This window comes from Neofelis nebulosa, chromosome 1, assembly GCF_028018385.1.
Source record: "Neofelis nebulosa isolate mNeoNeb1 chromosome 1, mNeoNeb1.pri, whole genome shotgun sequence".
Lineage (NCBI taxonomy): Eukaryota > Metazoa > Chordata > Mammalia > Carnivora > Felidae > Neofelis > Neofelis nebulosa.
In genome coordinates this window covers 216720347-216743744 of record NC_080782.1, presented here as the reverse complement: position 1 = coordinate 216743744, position 23398 = coordinate 216720347, and the positions used below count along the sequence as shown (strand labels likewise).

The following is a 23398-nucleotide window of genomic DNA, read 5'->3' as shown; positions in this document are numbered from 1 at the left end:
CCCCACGTGGGGGGCTCAAACCCATGAATTGCAAGATCATGACTTGAGCCAAAGTCGGACACTTAAACTGACTGAGCCGCCCAGGCGCCCCATGGGTAGGTGAGTTTCACTGCAAGGTGTAAAGCATTTGTCTTGAGTGCAGTTTGCTCTCAAAGTTGGAATTGTTTTCTATTGAATGATGATGTATCATCTGCCAACAAGCCATTGGAAAATTTTCCCCACCATCTCATGTGCCCCTCCGGTCGAGGGCTAGGTGTTTGTGGAGACTATGGAAACAATTTGCTATCACCCACCTATTCCTTGAAATACTGAAATCTGAGCTTCCGTTTGAACTAAACTTATACTCATAAAGTGTGCACTAGACACACACAAACAGACCGTCACATCTAGTTCTAAAATACCCAATAGCGTGGGTTAGAAAAACTTCTAAGTTTATACCTAAATAAAAAGAAATAATTAAACTGTTACAACAAATCCACTTAAAATTCAAACTTCGCAGATCCCACACGTAAGTGGTATGTTTTGCCTTTCAGTTTTGAACTGCCGAATGTGCACTTAAAATACGTGTGCATGAAAAACACTCTGTATGTATGAATGCTATGTTTTTGCATTTTTAAGGGTGGGGGGAAGGTTATTTTATAAATAGCGGGCTATAGAGGGACCCTTTCCTTTGCAGCTTTATTTAATGCTTTATTATTTGTTTTTACTAGAAGAGTGCTTTGGAAAGTTTAATAAAAATATGTGCATATAGATGTATGTGTGTTTGCGTGTGTGTGTGTGTGTGCGTGTGCACTGTGAGGCTAGGGAAAACCCAGACCCAACAAACTGTGGCCTGTTCAATTTATCTTCATAGAAATAAAAGAAACAACTGTGTCTCTTTGCTGCCCCAACATCCTCTCCATCTTCTTTTATGAGAGGCGCACTATTCTTTCCCTCTGCCTCTGCTGGCTATTGTAATCTGGACACACTCCTTTACCAGCTTCACGGCGAATAGCTCCTTGCTTTTCTCTTCCTCTGCCCTCCATTCCCCACCCCCCGCCCGAATACATTTCACAGACGACCGTCTTCCAAAATAACAACATCAATTAATTTTTTAACTTAAAGAAAATCATATTTAGCCCCGAGTCTGCCCTCTCCATTGATGTGTAGTGAGTGGAAGAGGCTGTGCCGGGGCTGATAAGCCCCGTCTGTGAAGTCTCTTCAGTAGGAGGCAAGGAAGGCCCTGGCCGCTTGCACAAGGGGCTGCTTATTCAGGCAGCGTGGCTCTAGGTGAGCTGACAGCTGGCCGGCCCAGCGCACCCAGGGCAAACCTAGGCAGGGACCGGCTGGGCCGCCCGGGGCTCAGGAAGCAGCCCCTCCCTGAGTCTCAGTCTGTGACTGGAAGTTGTCCTTTGTTGTTCATTGGTTTTTGCCCAGACAACAGTGTTTTCCTCAAAGGCTCCCTCAGCTAACTGTCGTGATCTCTCACCACCCTCCTCTCCCCTTTTGCAGAATCCGATGACCTCCGTGGGGAACCTGCACTCAGCCATCAGAGCGCACCTGCCCCCAAGGATGCTCATAGTTCAGTCGTAGATGCAGGTGGCGTGGAAAGCATCAGCCGGTGTCCCCAGCAGCTTCCTCAGATGATGGCTGCAGGTAAATGCCAGTGGCCCGCCCAGGACACAAACAAGGCGTTGTGAGTTCTTAGGGGAAGAGCTTGCCCGGCCGTGAAAATAGGCATTGAACTGGGAACCTGGAATCCTTAAAGAAACCGGGCCATGGGACTAGCATACATCAAAAATCATTAAGTCAAATTTCACATGTTTTGCTGAGTTGTTTTTTTTTTCTGGCCCTGTGCTCTTTGTTTTTAATGTTATTTATTTGTTTATTTGGTTTTGACGAAAGTCTGAACTTATAAGAAATATTTTGGAAGAGTCATCTTAAGCAGACACCTGCATTTCCATAATGGAATGATACAAAAAGCTTAGAAAGGAAAGAGTATGTTACAAGGTAACCCTGATAAATTCAGTTAGGACCGAACTGAGTCGCTGCTTGGCGACTGTTTTTAAAAATTCTTTTAAATAGCTGGAAGGTGTGCCTGCTCCAAAATTCTACTCAGAAATTGATGATGGCGTTTATTTTTAGTCTACTGAACCAATTGACTTTTTTTTCCCCTTACCAAAGGAGTGGTCCTGTTCTGCCTCTCCACCTTAGAACTTAACTCATGTTGTCTCACTAAGAGAAAGAAGCAGTTCCTCCATTTTTTTTCCAGGAGTGCTTCCTTAATGGCATGCTGTGTGTAACACAAACTACATGTCATTAAGTTTCCTCCCAGAATGTATTTGGAAACCCTTTATGTTTACGTCTGGAGAAAACATTGCTGTAGATTACAGTGCTTTATTTTCGCGTGGTTGGGGAATGTGCTAAGTGAAGTCTCGCATCTCTAGCAATGTGATCTCCTTTAAAACAAACACTCTTGCCTGTTGACTGGAAGTCACAGTTTGTTTTTCCCCGCAGCAGCTGATGGTTTGGGGAGTATAGCGATAGACACAACCCAGCTCAACATGTCCGTGACCGATCCCACAGCCTGGGCCACCGCCATGAATAACTTGGGCATGGTTCCCGTGGGGTTGCCTGGACAGCAGCTTGTGTCTGGTAAGCTTGGGTTTCAAGGTACTTCGCAGCAGTACCAAAGGGTGTTGGTGACAGGTGTCCAGTAATCTACCCACACGCAAGTGTTGAGCATAGTCAACATGGGGCATGTTTATGACTGGGATTTGTCTGGCAGGTTGTGCTTGAGATTCTTTTCCTCATCACCTTGCTCTCCTGCCCGACAGCTATTCTCAGAAAAAGCCATGTGTAATATATATCATCTGTGGCATTGCGATATCAATTTCATGTTTTAAATTGCTAAATAGAAGAGCTAACGTTTGCTTTGTAATTTGCAAAACTCCTTCACCTACATTATGCCATCTGATTCCACAGTCGTCTTTTTGAGGCAGGTGGATATTGTTTGTTTGCTTACGAATGTTCACATTTCAAAGACGGGGAAACAGAGGGCCAGCATTCAGGTGGCTTTTCCAGCACTGCGGAGGCAGAACTAGAAATTCAACTCAACTGACACTAGTCCACATTTTTCCCGTCACTCTTTGGAATCATAATACGATGCATTCAATAGGGAAAATGTTTAGAAATGTCCCCAAGTAGAAGGCCGTTTAAAAGATTTCATCATTTAATTTAATACATCTTTATTGAGGACTTTCCGTGTGCTGTGGAACAAATACTCCGGGGAAGAGAATAGATATATACATACGTAAGTGTTCCTGAGGACCATGTCTCCCTAAATTGCAAAGCACAGCAACAACAACAACAACAAAACCCAGCAATTAGAATAATGTGTAGAATCAGGTGTGAAGTGGTAACACAGGCCAATAATGTAGTAATTTCCAGAAGGGTCAATCACTGGGGCTCTAAGAGAAGATATTCTCAGAAGAGTAGGACTTGGGCTGTCCGGAAAGATACATAAAACTTGCAGTATCCGCTCATTTGCTCATTTGTTCATTCAACAAACATTTATTGAGTTACTGTCCTGGTGTGGGTGCTCCAGCTATAAACAAACCAGGCATGGTCCCTGCCCTCCCAGAATTTCCAATGGAGAGGTGACAGTCAGTTATTATGTTATGGTCGTTGTTACGTCAGAGGAACAATTCACTTTTGCCCGTCAAGTCAGATGAGGGTAGATGGTATGCACCAAGTAGAAAGCAGTCGCCATTGGAGAGGTAGTTTCCGCCCCCACAAACCTGTGTATTTTGTGCTGAGTTGACCAAGCATTTGTTTGTTTTTGTTGTTGTTTTTATTGTTTTTCAATAGTGGCCATAGATAGGAAATTCTAAACTAGTTACAGTAAGTTTTATGTGTGTGTGTACCTGTACATATATATGTATATATATGTACATGCACACGTGCATATATGTGAATATATACATATGGGTTTTTTTAATATCACAAGAAAGAACAGGAGAGAAGACAGGAGACAGCGACAAGTGGGAGACAGAAAAAAGAGAGTCAGATACTGAGTTACAAAACAGTATTCTTAGGATATTTATGAAATTCTCCAAAGTATAAAACTCACGTTGAGTTGAGGATTAGTCTGGTGCGTGCTGTGTATATATGTGCAGCAGTGACGTTTACTTTTTTTTTTTTTTGTCACATGCTTTCTTTGCATTTTTTAAATTTTTTTTTCAACATACGAAATTTATTGTCAAATTGGTTTCCATACAACACCCAGTGCTCATCCCAAAAGGTGCCCTCCTCGATACCCATCACCCACCCTCCCCTCCCTCCCACCCCCCATCAACCCTCAGTTTGTTCTCAGTTTTTAACAGTCTCTTATGCTTTGGCTCTCTCCCACTCTAACCTCTTTTTTTTCCCTTCCCCTCCCCCATGGGTTTCTGTTAAGTTTCTCAGGATCCACATAAGAGTGAAACCATATGGTATGTGTCTTTCTCTGTATGGCTTATTTCGCTTAACATCACACTCTCCAGTTCCATCCACGTGGCTACAAAGGGCCATATCTCATTCTTTCTCACTGCCACGTAGTATTCCATTGTGTATATAAACCACAATTTCTTTATCCATTCATCAGTTGATGGACATTTAGGCTCTTTCCACGATTTGGCTATTGTTGAGAGTGCTGCTATAAACATTGGGGTACAAGTGCCCCTATGCATCAGTACTCCTGTACCTCTTGGGTAAATTCCTAGCAGTGCTACTGCTGGGTCATAGGGTAGGTCTATTTTTAATTTTCTGAGGAACCTCCACACTGTATTCCAGAGCGGCTGCACCAGTTTGCATTCCCACCAACAGTGCAAGAGGGTTCCCGTTTCTCCACATCGTCTCCAGCATCTATAGTCTCCTGCTTTGTTCATTTTGGCCAAGCAGTGCCATTTTCCATGGTCTGAACATGCGTTGATCCAGACCCCTTTTCCCAAAAGCTTACCCAGGCAGATACTTCCATCTACTAACTCGAGAGTAAAGATTTGCATTTTTCCACCCAAATTTTCCCAACTGCCTAATTGAAATGCTTATCTAGCAGAAATTGCTCTTGTCTCCACCTCCCACTTGTGTCAGAAAATGTTGTGTAACTTCCAGACTAAGCCACAACCTCAATAATTCATTATTTTTTCTTTATGATTTTGAGTCTTGTGACATTTTAACCATGACCAATTTATGATTTTCCCGGCAACTTACCATGAAAAGAATTACAGCCCCTGCTCGTTATAGAAGATTTACCGTATCCGCCCTGCATTACGTTCTCTATCTCCTGTACTAGCCAGACTGCTTCAACTGTTTTCGAGCCTCTCAGGGCCTTCCTGGGTGTCCCTTCGTCATTTCTGCATTCTGCCAGGTGAACTGTACTTCACGTGGTTCCTCGGGGCTCCAGCTGACCCCGTTTGTTGACACTTTCTCAGGGTCGGGTTCTGTTTTATTCACTTAGTGTGTCTGCAGTTTCTTCCAGTCTTTTTTCCACGGAAACATTTTCATCACATTCAATACTCTATTGTGTATTTTTATTAACACCTTGTCCTAAATTAGTTTTTCCATTTTATTGTTTTATATGTAAGACATGTAAATAATCCATTGAACAAACCTCCAATTTGTTTAACCAGCCTAGTGTTTACATTTAGGCTGTTTCCATTGTTTCACTCTTAGAAGGCAAGTTTGTTTGGAGAATTTAATCTCTTCAAGCACATAGAGAAGCATGTTACCTTTTTTTGTCAAATGGTGATTATGTCTAGTTCATGGGACTGTTGCGAGATTTTAATATGATAGTTTACATGCGATAACCACATAGCACCTACACGTAGAAAGCATTCATTAACTATTAACTCTTATTCCTTCCTTCCTCTTTTGCTCATTTTTTAAAACAGGTAATATTATGTGAACCATTTCCATGCATAGAGCTTTTCAGCAGTTAGAATTACTGTCCTTGGATAGACTCCTGTATGTAAAACTAGCAGATCACAAGAAACGAACATTTGAAAGTTTCTTGTTAAATGCTGGGCCATTAATTTCCAAAATATGCCTATGTATTTAACATTTATTTGCTAATTTGATATGTAAAGATGGCATCCTATGATTTTGCCCTCATTTTTTTTTATATCTACCCTTTGTAAATTATTTACCTCCTCTGTTATTAGTATTTCCTCTTTTGTAAATAGATTACTTTCATACTGTATCCATTTATCACACAGAGCTCAAACCTTTTTGGTTTACATTTGGTTATTTATTATTAAGCATTTTAATCTTTGGAATTCATGTTTCCTAAAAACACTTATATAGTCTGTTTTTTTGCCTCTTAATGTTGTTTTTTTTTAAAAAAAAAATGTTTAACTTTTCCTTTATGAGTTCTTTATTCCATTTCTAAATATGAAAAGGCTTGTCCCACCGTAGAAGTTGATATGTATTCCCAGTTTTCTGGGCCTCCATTGGCTTACTTTTATCTTTTTTACCTATCTTTTTTATCTTTTATCAAACATTCCATTCTTATGCATATTTTTATCCCATGTTTGAAGTATCTGTTCTGTACCCCTGATCTATCTTTATTCCAGCACCACATTGTCTCAGTCCTTCCAGCTCTATGGAGTATTTATATGACATCTCTTATGCTCTTTTTACTGGACTGCATGGGTAATGCTGTTTGTTTCTTTCAAGGCAGTCACAGACGGCTGTTTCCTGCTCAGTTCACATGCAGCCGCCTCTGGAATTCTTCGGGGTGCCTGTGGAATGTGAGAGGCAGTCTTTACTGTCTCAGAAGGGGCTTAAAGATTACTTAGTGTAGGCTTCCTTCCAAGAAATCCCCTCTAAAATGTCTCTGACAGGATTATGGAGAGGCTGGATTTTACAAGCACTTGGCCTTCTCCCAAAGTTTCTGATATTTCTAAATGACCAACTACTCTTCCCATGTTTGTTAAAACTGAACTGACACCCAATCCCATTCTCCACCAGTACTTCTGTTTATTGAGAGATTAAAATTATCAGCAAAGGAAGGAAGGCACACATTTTTCACATCCTCTGCTTTTATCAAAAAGTTTTCCCGGGAGATCAGATCACCCACCACTGTCCCATTGCACCTTTCTGATGTGTTATTGTGGCTTCCACAGTTACAGCTCTTCCGTTTTCTTCCCCTCTACCATCCCCCCGTGTTCCCACCATGATTCCAGCCCCATGCTCATGAACTTGCCTGGCTACCTTCTTCCTATCATGTGCTGCTTAAGATCATCATATTGAATCAGTTTCTTTTATCTAAAATATACCATTATGGTGTTTTACTCCAGCCCTAAATCCCATACTTCAATGTCTTGGTTTATCTATAGCATGATATTTACCTCCTTATATTATTGTTTCATGTTTATTTTATTCCTCCTACTTTTAGTTTTTTGGAACTTTTAATTTTGTGCATTTCAACACTTGGTGCATTGATATAGATCTAGGTTTTCTAAACTGATCTGTTAGAACACCAGTGCCCTGGGGTTGTTAGGTAAAGTGGATGTCATATAAGTATTTATGTGGTCTAATAGCCAAGGCAAACTCTGGGTTTAAAATAGGTAGATTGCGGTTCAGTCAGTTAAGTGTCAGACTTCGGCTCAGGTCATGATCTCATGGTTCATTGGTTTGAGCCCTGTGTCAGACTCTGTGCTGACAACTTGGAGCCTGGAGCCTTCTTCAGATTCTGTGTCTCCCTCTCTCTCTCTCTGCCCCTCCCTCACTCACACTCTGTCTCTCTCAAAAAAAATTGAATAAACATTTAAAAAAAATGAAAACAGGTGGGTTGCAGAGCACCTGGGTGGCTCCGTCAGTTGAGCATTGAACTCTTGGTTTAGGCTCAGGTCATGATCTCACAGTCCCCGAGGTCAAGCGCCACCCCACGTTGGGCTCCGTGCAGGCCATGCGGAGCCTGCTTGGGATTCTCTCTCTCTGCCTTTTCCCCTGTCTCTGCCTCCTCACCCCTCTCTCTCTCTCAAAATAAATAAACTTAAAATAAAATAAAACAGGTAGGTTGCTTTCTTTGTGAGTTTCTTCAAAGTCTTTACTATGCTCGTATCCAATGTATACTTTCAAAGAGTAGTATGTAGCATGCGGGCTTCCCCAAACTTAATTTAGCTTAAAAAAAAAATCTCTTGGCATCTGATGAGACACCAGAATAGCCATGTAAACCAGATTCCCACCATCAGCTGGGGACATCCTTTTCCACTACCATCCGTCTCTCTATGCTGTTTATGATATCCTGTCTATGATCTGGCACACGGCTTGGGTTATGTTTTCACTGAATAGTGTTACTACCTAACCTCAGGTTTCCAAATAATTCTCTCATGGTCAAGAGTTTGCCTAAAGCCTTCTTGCCAGTTTTCTCTGATCCGTGTTGTCACTTTCCAGGAGCCCCCGCCATGGGTGTCATCAGCCCAAATCCGGAATATCAGATCATGAGCCTTGACACCATCTGTGTGACCAGCTGCTCCCTTCCTATATATCCCAGCTTCTTTTCCAAAGTTATGATCATCAGTTGGAAGAGCTGAAAACTCAGCAGCTGAGTCCCCAGTTTTTAAGTTTCTTGCCCAGGACTACGTGGGGATTGGTAATATTGCCTGGATATTCTCTGGCCATGAGCTTCTACCTTGCTTTTCTCTAAACTTTTTGAAATTTTATTTCCTGATCTCAAAATCTTCCAACACGATGGAAAACGAAAACAAAAGAAGACTCTGAGCATCATCGTTTAGAGAGCCTCGCTATTACACGCCAGGCTGTCTGTATCCCCTTAAATCATGCCCGTGTCAGGGAGTGCCGCCAGTAACATGTGAAGGGACTAAAGAAAGGAAATTTGCTGGCTTGAGTATTATTGTCCTCTTAAAAACAAGTACGTAGGGCAGTTTATCAAAAGAAAGCCCATCTGCGTATCTCTCCTTAGCTGTCGTTGACTTTGATTGGTAGATATCTTTTACCCCAAATGGCTTGACATGCCATTTGTGTTATCTCAAATACGTGTTCTGAAAAGGCATCACACTTCCTTATTAGCTATGGAAAGACTTTGTCCAAGACAGCGCCACACGCGTTATCATAAGGGATTAACTTAGAGCCCGTAAAAGACTTCTTCCCTCTTACAAGTATCTGTGAACACGGATTGTCCCTTGGCTCGCACCTGTTTCTTCTTTAAAAGCTTTGAGTTCACCGTCACTGCTTCTGTTACTGCCAGAAGTTGAGAAGAGATCAACTTTAAAACTCATGGGGAGGCCAGGTTGGGCTACAGTCCTCTCTTTCCCCTCTTCCATTCACTGATGCTTCCACTCGTTTTAATTCCTCTCTGCTGGCTCAGAATATTTTTTCTGCTTTCCTTCTTGGGTTGGTTAATCCTCCCAGGAACACCTTGATCCTCTTTAATATGCCCAGATATGAGGAGGCATGTGTTAAATCCTTTCATCTCCTGGAGCATTGCTCTTAACTGGGATTTATTGATCCAGACATTGTGCCAAATGCTGGGAATAGGGAGACATAGACCTTTCAGCGCCTAGCGGGAGAAACAGAGAAGAGTGAATAAGCTAATACAAATCAACATGATGAGTGGTTCTGCCACCAGGAGATAAAGGGTGCTATAGGATGTCACCGAAGAGTGTTAAGCAGGGACTAGTGCGATTAAAGTTGCATTTTAACGGAGAACTTTTGTAAGTCCTAGAGAGAATGGACGGCGTGTGGAATGGTTGGTGGCAGGGAGGTCAAAGGGCCATAGCAGTTATGCAGATGCAAGGTACTAATGACAGTAATAATCATGGAAGTGGAGATGGAGAGAAGTGAAGGGACCCATGAGACATTTGATTCTAGAAACAATAGGAATTGATGACTGAGTCCTCAGAATGTTAGGGGAGTCATCAGCAGTGATTCCAGTTTGGGAAATCGTGTAAAACGGTATGGTCAAGTGCTGAGACGCAGAAGGCTGGAAGAGAACAGGTTGCGGAAGATGGCAAGATTCTTTTCGCATGTGTTGAGTTTGAAGAACCCATGGAAATGAAATGTGGTGAGCGGTTAGATCTGAGGGTCTAGAGCTAATGACAGAAGGGGAGACAGGGATATGGCTTTGGCAGTCATAGCACAAGGACGGTCATTGACTCCTTTCTCCCCAGTCATACTTTTGCTGTGAAATTATACATAAGCCCTCAGCTGCTCATTCAGGTGTCAGTCTAACCTACAACTGAGTCTCCAAGTATCTGCTTCCTCTGTTTCCTCTCTTTTGACCCACTGGATTCCTATCCATTGGTGGGCTCCAAGGTTTGCAATTGGAGAAGTAGTCAGAGATTTAAAAAATGTAATCTAAGAATCTATTCCTGAAACCATCTCATCAGTTTACAGAGACACTCAGATGGTCTTTCTGTTGATAACCATCCTACATACTTGTTTTTAAGATGAGACTAACACTTGGGGCGCCTGGGTGGCTCAGTCAGTTAAGCGTCCAATTTTGGCTCAGGTCGTGATCTCGCAGTTCGTGGGTTCAAGCCCCGCGTCGGGCTCTGTGCTAACAGTTCGGAGCCTGGAGCCTGCTTCGGATTCTGCTCTCCTTCTCTCTCTGTTCCTCCCCTGCTCACGCTCTGTCTCTCTCTCTCTCTCTAAAAAATAAAGTTAAAAAAAATTTTTTTTAAAGAGAGGAGAATAATACTCAAGCCAGCAAACTTCCTTTCTTTAGTCCCTTCACATGTTACTGGCGGCACTCCCTGACACGGGCATGATTAAGGGGATACAGATAGCCTGGCGTGTGATAGCGAGGCTCTCTAAACGATGATGCTCGGAGAGTCTTCTTTTGTTTTTATTTTCCATCTTGCCGGAAGATTTCTCATTATCAAACATCAGAAAACAAATAGGGCCCTCGACTTAGATTTCACAATTTATGTACCCAATTACATGTATTCCTGACAGCTCAGTTGCACATTCCACAGTTATCTACCCTCTCTTCCCCAGGACATTAGAACAGTACATTGATATGTCCGCTCATTCCCCTACCGTATTACAGAAGACTCAAAATGTACAACACATTTTACAAGGCCCTAGAGAAACAGCAGTTTATATGACAGACAAGCGACATTCCTGTGGAGCATTCATATTTTTTAAAGAAGCAGATGCGTAAATGCCTGTTTCACGACAACAACCGTGGGGTGTTACAGTAAGAGGGATTGGGAGCCCAACTTCACTTGGAGGCATTAGAGGCTATTCAGAAAAGTCCCTCCAAAGAATATTTAGGCTAAGGGCCCAAAGATGAATTCAAGCTTACCAGGTAGCAGGAGGGAAGAAAAGGGGAATCCGGGAAGCTGAGAGAATTCTAAAAGTATAAAATGCCCCGTGCAAAGGCCTGGGGCAAGAGGAGCTTGGCTCTTGCAAGGAGATGAAAATGGGATGTGTGTGGGCATACATCCAAAAGACTGCTGGAAGTCCAGAAAGATATGAATGAGGTAGACGGCCTGGATATACGCACTTGGGGCCAGAGTACCGAGCACCTCCCACCCGCCAGGCATTGAGGGGTGCCTCAAGTGCTGAGGGGAAACATGGCTGTCATCCGTCCTAGGGCTCTCATCCCGATGCTCGGTACATGACGTGTGTGTCTACGGTATTTCTGGAGATGAGCGAATTTGTAGCAAATTGTTTCCAAAAAATATTTGCTTCTTCCTGTGCTGTGTGCTATATAAGGTAATTGGTATCGCTTAAAACGAATCAAGGCTTGTCCTCAAATCACTCTCCACAAGTGACAACAACGTGTATCTTTGTTGACTAGAGATGTCATGAAATGAAAGTCCTTTTCAAATGCTTGCCTAACATGATCTAGTCATTTGAAGTGTAGTCATTTTTCTCCCCCATGCAATGAAGCACATAAATCCACTCGCTTTGTGGATTGACTTTTTCTGAATTATGAATGTGTAATTCTGTTCTTCCTGTCTATGCCACAACAAATATATATATTTTTTATTTTATACTAGTTTCCATCTCTTGATTAGCTTAGTCTTTATTTGGTCTGTCATACCCTGGTATACGTGCTACCCAACTAACTCAACCGGCCTTTTGAACTACACTGGTCACTTTCTTACCCTCTAGACTAAAATTAGAGAAAAATATTTTTAAAGAACTGTCTGTATTTACATATGTATAGGTATAGTAACTATATGCATATTACATGCAAATATATCACATGAAGATGTGCATATACATCACAAACACACACATTCCCTAATTTTCTTGCTTTCCTTTTCTTCCCCTAGAATAGAGATGCTTTCGTATCTTTAACGGCAACATGAGCTAAAGGGAAATATTTGCATTCCATAATGGAAAACGGATTGTCTCCTGCCCCCATAGTAGACATTCTAATGCAGCTGGAATCAGGAAGAAAGATCAAACAGTTAAATTCCTGTATTAAAATTAATTTGTATGTTCCTATCCAGCGTGCACACACATACACACGTACAGGCACATTACCGTATATTGCATTTTTGTTTTCAGTTAATGTCAAGCCCTTTTATTTGTAAGTATGGAATCATCGTGTAGTGACTTCTCATTTACGCCTTGTTTCCTTTTATTGGGCTGGGCCTTATCATTTACTGTGTGTTACACACCATGTTGTTGAGTGGTAGATATATTACACTGTGCACTTATATAACTAGGCTATCGTTTATCTAATAGACTGTGCTAGGCTATCCATTTATATGGGCAAGAATCATATGTTTCATCTTTGTCTTTCCTCTGTCATCAAATACGGAGATGGGTGCTCAGTAACCATGTAGTGGAATGCATGTCTGGGTGGATTCGTTTATATAAATAACTACATAAAGATGTATACATTTTGGAAAAGTTACTTTTACCTGGTCCTTAGACTGTTCTAAAGTATAGCTTTTATGTTTTTAATCATGGTTAGATATGAAGGGTAGCCACAACCATCAGCCCCTTATTTGACATCTGTGATTTCTTTTTCGAGTAATTGAGCATTATCTTTCCAGATTACTTCTTTTCTTTTTAAAAAAAAATATATCTTCCCCATCTCTCCTTATCATGCTTATGCTTTCATTGACCTTCTTGTACATATGGATGGGGTATATGATAGCTGTTTTAGTGCACTTATGTACTAATTCTGTTGTCTGCGATCTCTCTAAGTGTCTTTCTGTTGGTCCTCATGATAGATCATATTTTCCTGCTTCTTTGCATGCCTAGGAATTTTTCGTTGGATGCCAGACATTGTAAATTCTACCTTGTTAGGTGCTGGATTTTTTTTTTTTTAATTTCCTTAAATATTTTTGACATTTGTTCTGAGATGCCATTAAGTTCCTTAGAAATACTTTCATCCTTTCAAGGCTTGCTCTTTAGCCTAGGTAGGTGGGTCCGGAGCAGCCTTCAGATAGACTAAAGATAATTTATGCCACTTCTGAGGCAAGATACTTCTAGAAACACTGCTCTGGTATATTAAGAGTTACCCTGTCTGGCTACTGGAAACTGGATCTGTTCTCAGCCCTTTTGTGAGCCTCAGAATCAGTTCTACCTGCTCCTTACCCACAGTTTTTGCCTCAGTCTTGGAATCTCCTTCGCAGACCTGATCAATACTCAGCCAAAGACTTGAAGGGAACATTCTGAAGATTTTCAGAGCTATCTTTCTGGTTAGGGCCTGTCTCTGCAGTGCTCTTCCCTATAATTTCCAGCTGCCTTGGCCTCCCAAACACTGAAACTAAGGTATACCTCTGCCTCTGTTTGGGTTTCTCGTGCTTGAGTTAAATCCTGGAAACTTTCTAGACAGTAGACGGGGACAATCATAGCTTTTACTGTACCTGTCTCCCTTCTCTCAATAATCATTGTTCTGTACTTGATGTTGTCCATTGCCCAAAAACTGTCATTTCATATATTTTGTCTGACTTTCAAGTTGCTTCAAGCAGGAGAATAGATTCTATCGCTGTTACTTCTTCATGGCTGGAAACAGAAGTTTTCAGACAAAGTCTTTTTAAAGTGTGTGTGTGTGTGTGTGTGTGTGTGTGCGCGCGCACACACACACATGCCCTAGGGACATAAACAGTGTAAATCTCTGGCTATGATATGAATGACTTTTGTAGGGATGCTGAAAAAGGTGGTAATAAATCCACCAATTCCTGAATACCTAATATGTACCAAATACAGTAAACATCTAGCTTCATTTAATCCTCTGCTAGCTAAATATTATTAACCCCATTTCATAGATAAGGGAACTGAGCTTGGGTGATGTTAATTAACTTACCCCAGGTTATTCACTTAGAGGGAGGTAGTGCTGGAATTGAAATACAGGTCTATCCACCTAAGCTGTTTCCACTATATCAGAATTTGGAGAAAAATCACTGAAGCAAGATTTCCTAGATTTTTGTCTCAGGCCAGCACTCTCTTTACACTTACAAATATCTTAGGTGGAAATATATCATTGGCGGGGGGGGGGGGGGGGAGGAGGAGGAGTAATCATAGAGATTTTTTTATATCACATTAAAACTTTAAAATAGCAATTATTTAATTTTTATGCACATCATTTTTCAGGGTACTTAGAATCCAGAGATTTCCAGGGCACCTGTGTGGCTTAGTTGGCTAAGTGTCCGACTCTCAATTTCAGTTCAGGTCATGATCTCACAGTTGGTGAGATCAAGCCTGGTGATGGGCTCTGTGCTGACAGCACAGAGCCTACTTGGGATTCTCTCTCCCTCTCTCTCTGCCCCTCCCCTACTCATGTGCACATCCTCTTTCTCCCTCTTAAAATAAATAAACATAAAAAATAATAATAATAAATCCAGAGATTTCCATTAAGCCTCATGAGTTTAGGACTTATGGTCTGGTGATCTGGAATTGGTACTAACATTTAACCAGGAATAGCTTGGTAATATAAAGTAGACTGTTATGGATAAGACCAGGTAAGTGACCTGCCCCTAGCTAATGTCAGTAACCAAAAATGATCATAAATATCGGGAGATTATATACATTTCAGTCTAAAGGCAAGTAAGAAGGTTTTCCCAAAGGAAAAAAATGACTGTGAGTTTCTCAGCAGTTAACACAGATTAGATGGGCTTGAGTCAACTTAAATATTCACTCTTTGGGAATAACAGAATGCAGAGCAGGTGGGAGCTGGGACACACAGTCCTATAAGATTGTGGTAGAGCATTGGAAAGGGGGTGGATCGTATGGAAAGAGCTGATGAGGGCAAGCGGGGAGTTGGAAGGGTTAGAAGGTGTGAAGGAGAAAAGAGCATTTGCCAGTAACATAAATAGGGACCCTTTCCATGGTATTTGCAAAAGAAAAATTATTTTCCCTAGAAACTGATGAACTGTCCCTGCAAAAGGCAGATGGTGACTTAGAGCCCAATGTCTTGGGTTTGAGTCCAGGCTCTTTCCCTTGGCCATGTCACCTTGGGCAAATTACATTTAACCCCCCTGAGTTTGTTTGTCTATAAAGAGAGATATAATGGTATCGACATCAGAGAATTGTAGCTTCCAGCATCTGATGATACAAACTATGGGACATACTGTAGGGATCCAGATATGTTAGCTCCCTTGCCCCTTACTGGACAGCAGTTAGGGAGGAGCAGGGAAGGAGAGAAGAGTGACTTTGGATGACTCCATATTGAAATGCACTGAAAAAGGAAGATTTGGCCCCTGTGAAAAACCGGTTCCCTTGTCCTGATTTTCCTGTGTCCTAGAAGCAGTGACAACCATTCTCCTCTACAAGCCATGTGGAGGCACCCAGATTTGAGTATTATTCTTTGAGTGTTACTCAAAGTATTTTCCACTGATCATCTGTGTCATTATTCCCTGAAATGTAGATTTTAGGGCCACAGACCTGAAACATGAGGCCCTGGAAACTACAAATGAAAATTTGAGAACACAACTCCTTGAAGGACTTTAGGACCTACGTTGGTGGGAGAAGAAGAAAATACCCCATTTGGCCTAGAAATGAGCAGGGAAACTTGTTTGATACTAAATTTCTGTGGTCTTAACTACAATGCCGTTTTTACAACTGAAAATGTTTTTATAAAGTAGCTGAGACTAAAAGTACCTAAATGGTAGCTGCAGATGCAAATTTGAAAATCATATATTGAGTATCTACAATGCTCAAGCACTGTGCATAATCTCGTTTAATCAGGCTTCATCTTGATGGGGCTCCTGGGTGGCTCAGTTGGTTGAGCATCTGACTCTTGATTTCAGCTTAGGTCACGATCCCAGGGTTGTGGAATCGAGCACCACAATGGGCTCCATGCTGAGCACCGAGCCTACTTAGGATTCTCTCTCTCTCTTTCTCTCTCTCTCCCCACTGCCCCTCTCCCCCAGTTGAGTTCTCTCTCTCTCTCTCTCTCTCTCTTTATTTCTAAAAAAACAAAAATAAAATAAAATAAAACAAAACAGAATAAAATAAAATCAGGCTTTATCTTGAAGAAGATGTCTTGGGCATTGAGACACGTATCCTTGAGCTATAATAAACCGCACTTTCCTCTTCGTCAGGGATATCTGCTTGTTATCACAGAAGTCACAGTTTTGACCTTGAAGTTTTACTTCGGAAAGTTTATGCCTGTGGGGCAAAGGGATACTTTATTCTAAAGGGGAAGGAGAAATACTATAGTCTTCAAGTTCGCTATGTCTTCCAGCCACAAGGGCGTCTTTAAAGAAATATTCCTCCCCTTCCTGGATGGGACTCTTGTGACCTCCATCAGTTAATGCCTCCTAGTCATTTATTCTATCTCAGCAGGAAAAATAAGCCTCAACACTCTAATGTGAGGCAGCTAAAGCCTCCACAGGGGACCCTCACACAGAGTGAATCATTGCTGACGACGTTCTAACCAGAGACATTTTTATGAGCTGTGCAATCACTCAAAAATGCTCATTTTATATTTTCAAAACTTAGTGGCCTCTATCTCGGAAACTGTGTATTTGAGAACATCTTTTTGAAGTTGTTCATCCCCAGCTGTGAGAAAATACTGCCTAGTCATGGGTTGGGGAAAAAAGCAATTGAGAGAAATAATAGAGGAAGGCGATGATTTCATCCTTGTCTGGATATCTATGTCATCCTCACTGGGACTTGGCTAAGAGAGAGGCAGGCCAGAGGTGTTGTGGGTCGCAGGAAGGAGGAAGGAGCCCAGTGGGTCACAGGCCCTTACTGGCCAGAGAAAACCAGGAAGGGCACAACGGTGTAAGAGAAGCATATAGGAAACAGAGTTCCGGGGCCCTGGAGGCTTGGTGTTACTCTTCCTCCGCTCTGCCACATGGTGGCCAAGTGACCATGGGCCAGTCGCACAGATTATGAGGGCCTTGCTATGCCCAACTGTCAAAGGAAGGTGTCTGGGGTTCCTTAATGCTCTGAAATTCTGTAATTCAGGAAAACCCTAAAAATCAAGAATGTGAGACATTAATATGCGCAATGCTAAAGTGACTAGCATCCAGTTAATATCTTGAGGAAATAAAGCAGGATAATAACTTTGAACAGGAACCGCAGGAAGAGTATCTCTATAATTAAGGTGATTTTTTTTTGGTGGAGACGGTGTTTTTTGTTTTTTTGTTTGTTTGTTTGTTTGGGTATTTGTTCCTTATCCAGAGAGCACCTGCAGAGTTAATCACACACATAGCCACCCGAGTCATGTAGGAGAATCATCGTAAGGAACTTGAGTCTTTCTAGGCTTTAAAGAAACAAGTTGCAAGAGAGGGCAAGACATACTCCTACGAGTGTCAGGGCCTTTGACGCAGCAGTGGCATCTGCGGAATAACCAGTAACCGAAGGCAAACAGGAAGCTGAGCAAGAGTGTAGATGCTAGAAATCGGAGAGTCTCAGTTCAGTCAAGCTCAGGAAGAATGTGAGACGTTTCATATCTGCTCTTCCTGTCAGTGTAAAGGAATGGGCTAAAGACCATATGAAATCTTAAGTGAACGGTCTTGTTTGTTTTTATGTGTAATTCCAAATCTGCTTCGTGAATTCCTAGTTCCTTCGAGAAAATCGGGGGACTTCATAAAAATAAGAGGAGGAAGGATGCAGGAATGTGCATTTGCTCACCTACCTCTCTCGTTGCAAAGCTCTTGCTGTTCCCCAGAGCCTGTGCTCAAACCGAGGAAAAGAGCCAGTGCAACATCTGTTCCTTGCTTTGCTAAGTCAGTGTGTGATGGGTCCTTCTTTGAATGAGTAAATTAAGTGGTCTGTTTTAAACAGCCTCCTGCTGGGCTGCATGCTTAGGAAGGAAAAGTAAATAAGGCCACGCTTATTCCCGTCATGTTCACGAGAACCTGAAAACAAGACTTGGGGCAAAATAACTGAAACACGGATAATTAAAAATATAGTATGATATGGCATCCATTATATGGGAAGATGATAACACCAACTCGGTAGAAATAAGATTTGGCAGTTAGAAAGGTCTTGAATAGTAGCCTATCATTCTGATATTTAGTGTGTAATTTTTCTGAGAGATTTCAGATAGGATATTTCATTTAAACCTTAATAATTTGCTCTACAGTGGCAGGTGTGTCTTACACAATTCCCGTGCTCATGGCAGACGTTGCTAACGTGATTATCAGCCTTCTTTCCTACCGTAGTAGGATATGTCCTTATATCCCAGCACGGCGCTCCAAACAGCCAACACCAGTAGAAACGTGAAGGAGACTTTCTGCTACCCCTGATCTTTCATTTTATGGATGGGGAGATAAAGGTCTGCAGAAGGTCTAGTTAAGTTCTACGGAACAATGTATCTTGACTGTTTCCTCCAGTTTTGATAGGCTTGAGAGGAAGACCTCAGGGTCTCTTGCCTATCCCCTTCCATGCATGGTGAAGAACATGCCAAGTTTAGGAGTGCCCTCATACTTTTTATTGAAGGAAATTGACTGGTTATAAGGGAAAACAACTAAACTCTAACCTTGGCTGCTTATGCAGAAGAGTTAACAGTTTTATCATTTACTGGAAGAAATGTATGTACTTTAAAGGAAAAGCCTATTAATAATTTCACATGGCAACCGAAATATTGGTAACATTAATGAAGCACGCTCATTTCTTCACATTTAGAATCAGTCTCCTTAACTTTTCTTTGTTTCGTTTCTCATTCTTGTTACTCTTTTCCCTTTGAGACCATGCGCATTCATCCTTTCCTTATGGTCTGTTTATCCACCCGCCATCCATCCATCCATCCATCCATCCATCCATCCATCCATCCATTCTTTCTTCCCTTCCTTCCTTCCCTCCTTTCTCCCTCTCTTTTCTCTGTTCTCCTTTATTCCTTTCCTTCTTTCCTTCCATACTTGTTGGTCACCTTTCACTGTGAGAACTAAAGTTATTTCTATCTCGTGGAGGTCATACTCTGACAGCGGAGAAAGATAATAAACACCTTAATACATATATATTGTAAATTGCAACAATTACTATGAGTGACTAGTAGGATACCGCAATGATAGAGAACACAGGGGGGACCCACCATGGATCTTAGTGCAATCAGAAGAAGTTTTCCTCTGGAGACAAAACTCCAGCTCAGATGGCTGAGGGTGAGAAGGAGCCAGCTCTGGAAAAGAGGGGAAGGAAGAGTGTCTGAGAGGATGCTAAAAGCAGAAGGGGTTTGACTTGCTTGAAGAACTACTGTAGGGCCAGTTTAGCGGATGGGATGGAGACTGGTGTGAGAGGTGTTTGAAGATGGGGTTGGAGGCCCTGAGAAAGAATTTGGACTTAATTCTAAGATGAATCGAAGGTCATACGTTCACTCGCTCACTCAACAGAGGGATCCCATGGTTGAATTTGAATGTTAAGAGAGAATGGATCTGAGATGGGATGGAAGTGGAAACAATGGAGTCATCAAAGAGGGCAATGCAAGTCTGGGCGCTGGGTCCAGTGTGGCTTCAAGTAGGAGGATGATAGTGAGGTCGAAGAGAGGAGGACATATCTGTGACATATTTTTGAGGTTGAGGCCTCAGGACTTTCTGATTAGATGAGAGAGGAATGAGAGAGAAGGGAGAATCAAGTTGAATCGCAAGTTTCCAGGTTTGGCACAACTGGGTAGATGGCGGCGGCATTTCCTGAAATGAGCCCCACAGGAAGAGCAGATATAGGGAGTATCACAGTCAGATCTACGCGTCTGAGGTTTGTGCTCCTGCGAGCAATCTAAGTGCTGATGTGAAGGAGGCAGATATTCATGCCTGGCACTTGTGTGCCAGACTTCTACAAACACACGTATCTGTGTTTGTCCACATGTAGAACATGGTCTGTGTTCTACACCATGTATATGAGGGAAGTGGCATAAAGATAAGACAGGGAGGCAGGTGTAAGAGCAGGTTTTGAACATTTCCAGCATTTGAAATTCAGGAAGAAGATGGGGACGCCTGGGTGGCTCAGTCAAGTTAAACATCCGACTTTAACTCAGGTCATGATCTTGTGGTTGGCAGGTTCGAGCCCCACGTCGGGCTCTGTGCTGACAGCTCAGAGCCTGGAGCCCGCTTCGGATTCTGTGTCTCCGTCTCTCTCTACCCCTCTCTTGCTCGTGTTCTGTTCTCTCTCTCTCGCAAAAATAAATAAACATTAAATGTTTTAAATTAAAAAAATAAAAAATAAAGTTTGGGAAGAAGCCATAAGGGGCTTGAGAAGAAGAAACAGCCAGAAAATTAGAAGGAAAACAGAAATGCGCAATATCGTATGAGCCAGTATCTTGGCCACATCGTAGAAAGATTGATTGCTTCTGAGAGGTCAGGTGAAAAGACTATAGTGAGGGAGATCATTTGGGTAGAGTTGTGGAGGTAGAAACCAGGTTTGGGAGTTAAAGGTTGAATGATATTTTATAAGGATCAAGTGAGATGGTGCTTAGGGAGGCCCTTTGAAAAGCTAAACAGGGCTACACAAAGAAAATAGATTATTCTAAGTAATAGTACCTCCATGATATTAATGGATTCACTATTTGTCATTTTTGTTTCATATTTAAATTTGGACCAACTACTTAACCCCCTTCAAAAAAAGGGGGAAAGGAAGGAAAAGAATAATGACAGATGAAAGGCAGAAACATCTAGTAGGGTCAACTCTTCGAAGATGTTTGTCTAGAAAGGGAGCAGGTAAATTGAGAGGTACTTGAGGGGAATATGGGCTCAAGACAAAATTTAAGACAAACTGGGACGATGATACACTTTTGGAAGCAGACCCTTCGATAGGAAGAAGTCTTTGGAGATGTCATGTAAAGGAACGTAAAGGAAGAATCCCAAACCTCCTGATTTGGGTAAAGCTTTCCTTTACATATTAAAGGTCGTGACACTAAAGTGCAGAAAAATAGTGAACCTTGGGTCTAGGATCAAATGACGAGCCACCGAGAGGGAGGGTCTTAAAACACAAAATGAAATACACTATTGATTGACACAGTCTTGTCCTTGCCAAAATTTTGTATATAATTCCTGAATTTTTACAGACGTTTTCCTCGATAAATAAGAGAACGATTACATGTGCCCACAGAAGATAGTATTGGACCCAGCCATCTGGTTCGACACCGCTTCTCTCTTCTGAGTAATCCCCCCTCTGAAGAGTTAAGTTTCCATGTCTAAAGCTCACTTATTTACCTTGATTTCCTATCTTTGTGCTGTAACTCATTCTAAATATTTACTTTGGCTAATCAATGGATTATTGTGAGGCCCATTGCAGTTCACATGGCTTTTGGAAATGACGAGAGTTATCATTTCTCCTGCTGTGAAATAATAATGCCTCACCTCCCTGTTGGAACCTGCTGTCCGAGTACATGCAATACTTGTGAATAATAGACCTCTCACAGTCCTCACCTCCTTTTAAGCATTCACGCTGCATCTTATATTTGCATACAAGTTATTTTTGCTTGTTCTTGCTAGGTCACATGCTAGGTCAGAGGACCAACAAATCATTTCTCTCTCTCCACCCTCTCTCCTTCCCCTCTCCACCATCCCACTTCCAAATGTAGTGCAAGCAGTGTTGTTTGTAATCCTGCAGGAAAGAATAGGCCAGCCCAGCCATTACTTCCCCAGACCCTAGTGGTTTGCTTCCATGAAATACAGTTCCACGCCTGAACAAAGAGGTATTTGCACATAAACAAGATGACTATACTTAGCCTGGTGAAATTCCCACCATTTTCACTGGGGAAAACTAGTAAAACATTTGACTTCTCCTTGCTGGGTATCTGAACTTAGTGCCAGTAAGGGTGAATCCCTTAATCTCTGTGACCTTTAGGTTCCCTGTTAGAAAATGGGCCTACCAGTAATACCCATTTCACTATCCTTTTTTTCAAGGATCGAGTGGCTTGTGTATTACGAAATTTAAAACAGGAGAGTAGGAGATGCCTTGGGATGAGTGAAGTCCGTTATACACTTTAATTATCTGACCATTTGCATCTCTGAGTTTCTAGAACGGACTCAGAGGAATTGTGTATTTAACGTTTTGACAGTGCCAAGTTGTCTTCTACAAAAGCTGAACCCACATTACAACTCACACCGATAGTGGGTATTTTTAAATCAGTTGAATCTTTACTCCCTCCATGGGTGAGAAATGACGTCACACATCTCTTTGCATCGCTTTGAGGACCCTGTTGGGGAGTCTTTGGGATGTTGTCAAACTGTATGAATGACTCCGCTGTTGAGTATCTTTATTTCCCATTTGGAATACTTCTTCAGGATCATTTTCCAGTCAACAGACGATAGGGCCCTTTCAGTTGCTCTTGAGACATCACAAAATTACTTTGCAAAAGGGTTTCACAATTTATACTGAATATATATTTATATATACAATATATATTCAGAGATGCCTAAATGTTTTTGTTTTAGCATCCTTGCTGACTCTGGGTGTTACTGAAATTATTTTTGCTAATTTAGTACAAGCGAAAGAGGTTGCCTTTTTATCGCCCGGGAACCATCATTTAAAGGGCCTCCCGATGGGGCTGTAGCCAGATGGAAGCCTGGCAGTGACACCAGAGGTTTATTTTCTGTTCTTTCACCTGCTGATTAATAATTAGGCAATATTTCCAGGCCCACAGTTGGATCAGATTGAACTGCTCTTGCTGAGCTGTTAATGATTCGGAAACACCTTCCCCTACCTCCCAGCCTATCTAAATTCTTCCAGCTTCTTTGAGGGCACCTCAATTCCCATGTCATTCAAATAGCCTTCCCTGATTGCCCCTTCCCACCCACCCCAAGGCAATTACTGCTCTTACCATATGGTTTGACCCTGAGCTATAGTCAATTTGTTTCCATTATTTGCTTTGCTTCTAAGAGTTTGTAAAATGGATACACTCCACCGGTAAGGCGATGTTAACGCAATGCCTTTTCTCTTCAGGTTTTACTCTGTAAGTAGACACTTCCCAGAGCAGTGCTGGCCACACATAGGTGCATAATTAATATTAGCAGCTGTGTTGAACTGAACCCCTTGTCAAAGAGATTTTACCCCAAAA

General features: G+C 41.9%; 1 protein-coding gene across 8 annotated transcripts in view; it reads left to right on the top strand.

The window, feature by feature from the left end:
• ENOX1 (ecto-NOX disulfide-thiol exchanger 1) overlaps positions 1-23398 on the top strand; it is a 579844-nt gene that overhangs the window by 347017 nt on the left and 209429 nt on the right. For 7 of the 8 annotated variants that reach the window (XM_058684407.1, XM_058684417.1, XM_058684370.1 and 4 more), the window contains 2 exons: positions 1492-1635; positions 2497-2634. In XM_058684407.1, coding sequence (XP_058540390.1) covers positions 1492-1635; positions 2497-2634 — 282 coding nt within the window. The remainder of the gene's footprint in view (positions 1-1491; positions 1636-2496; positions 2635-23398) is intronic. The other variant, XM_058684361.1, reaches the window with a different exon arrangement.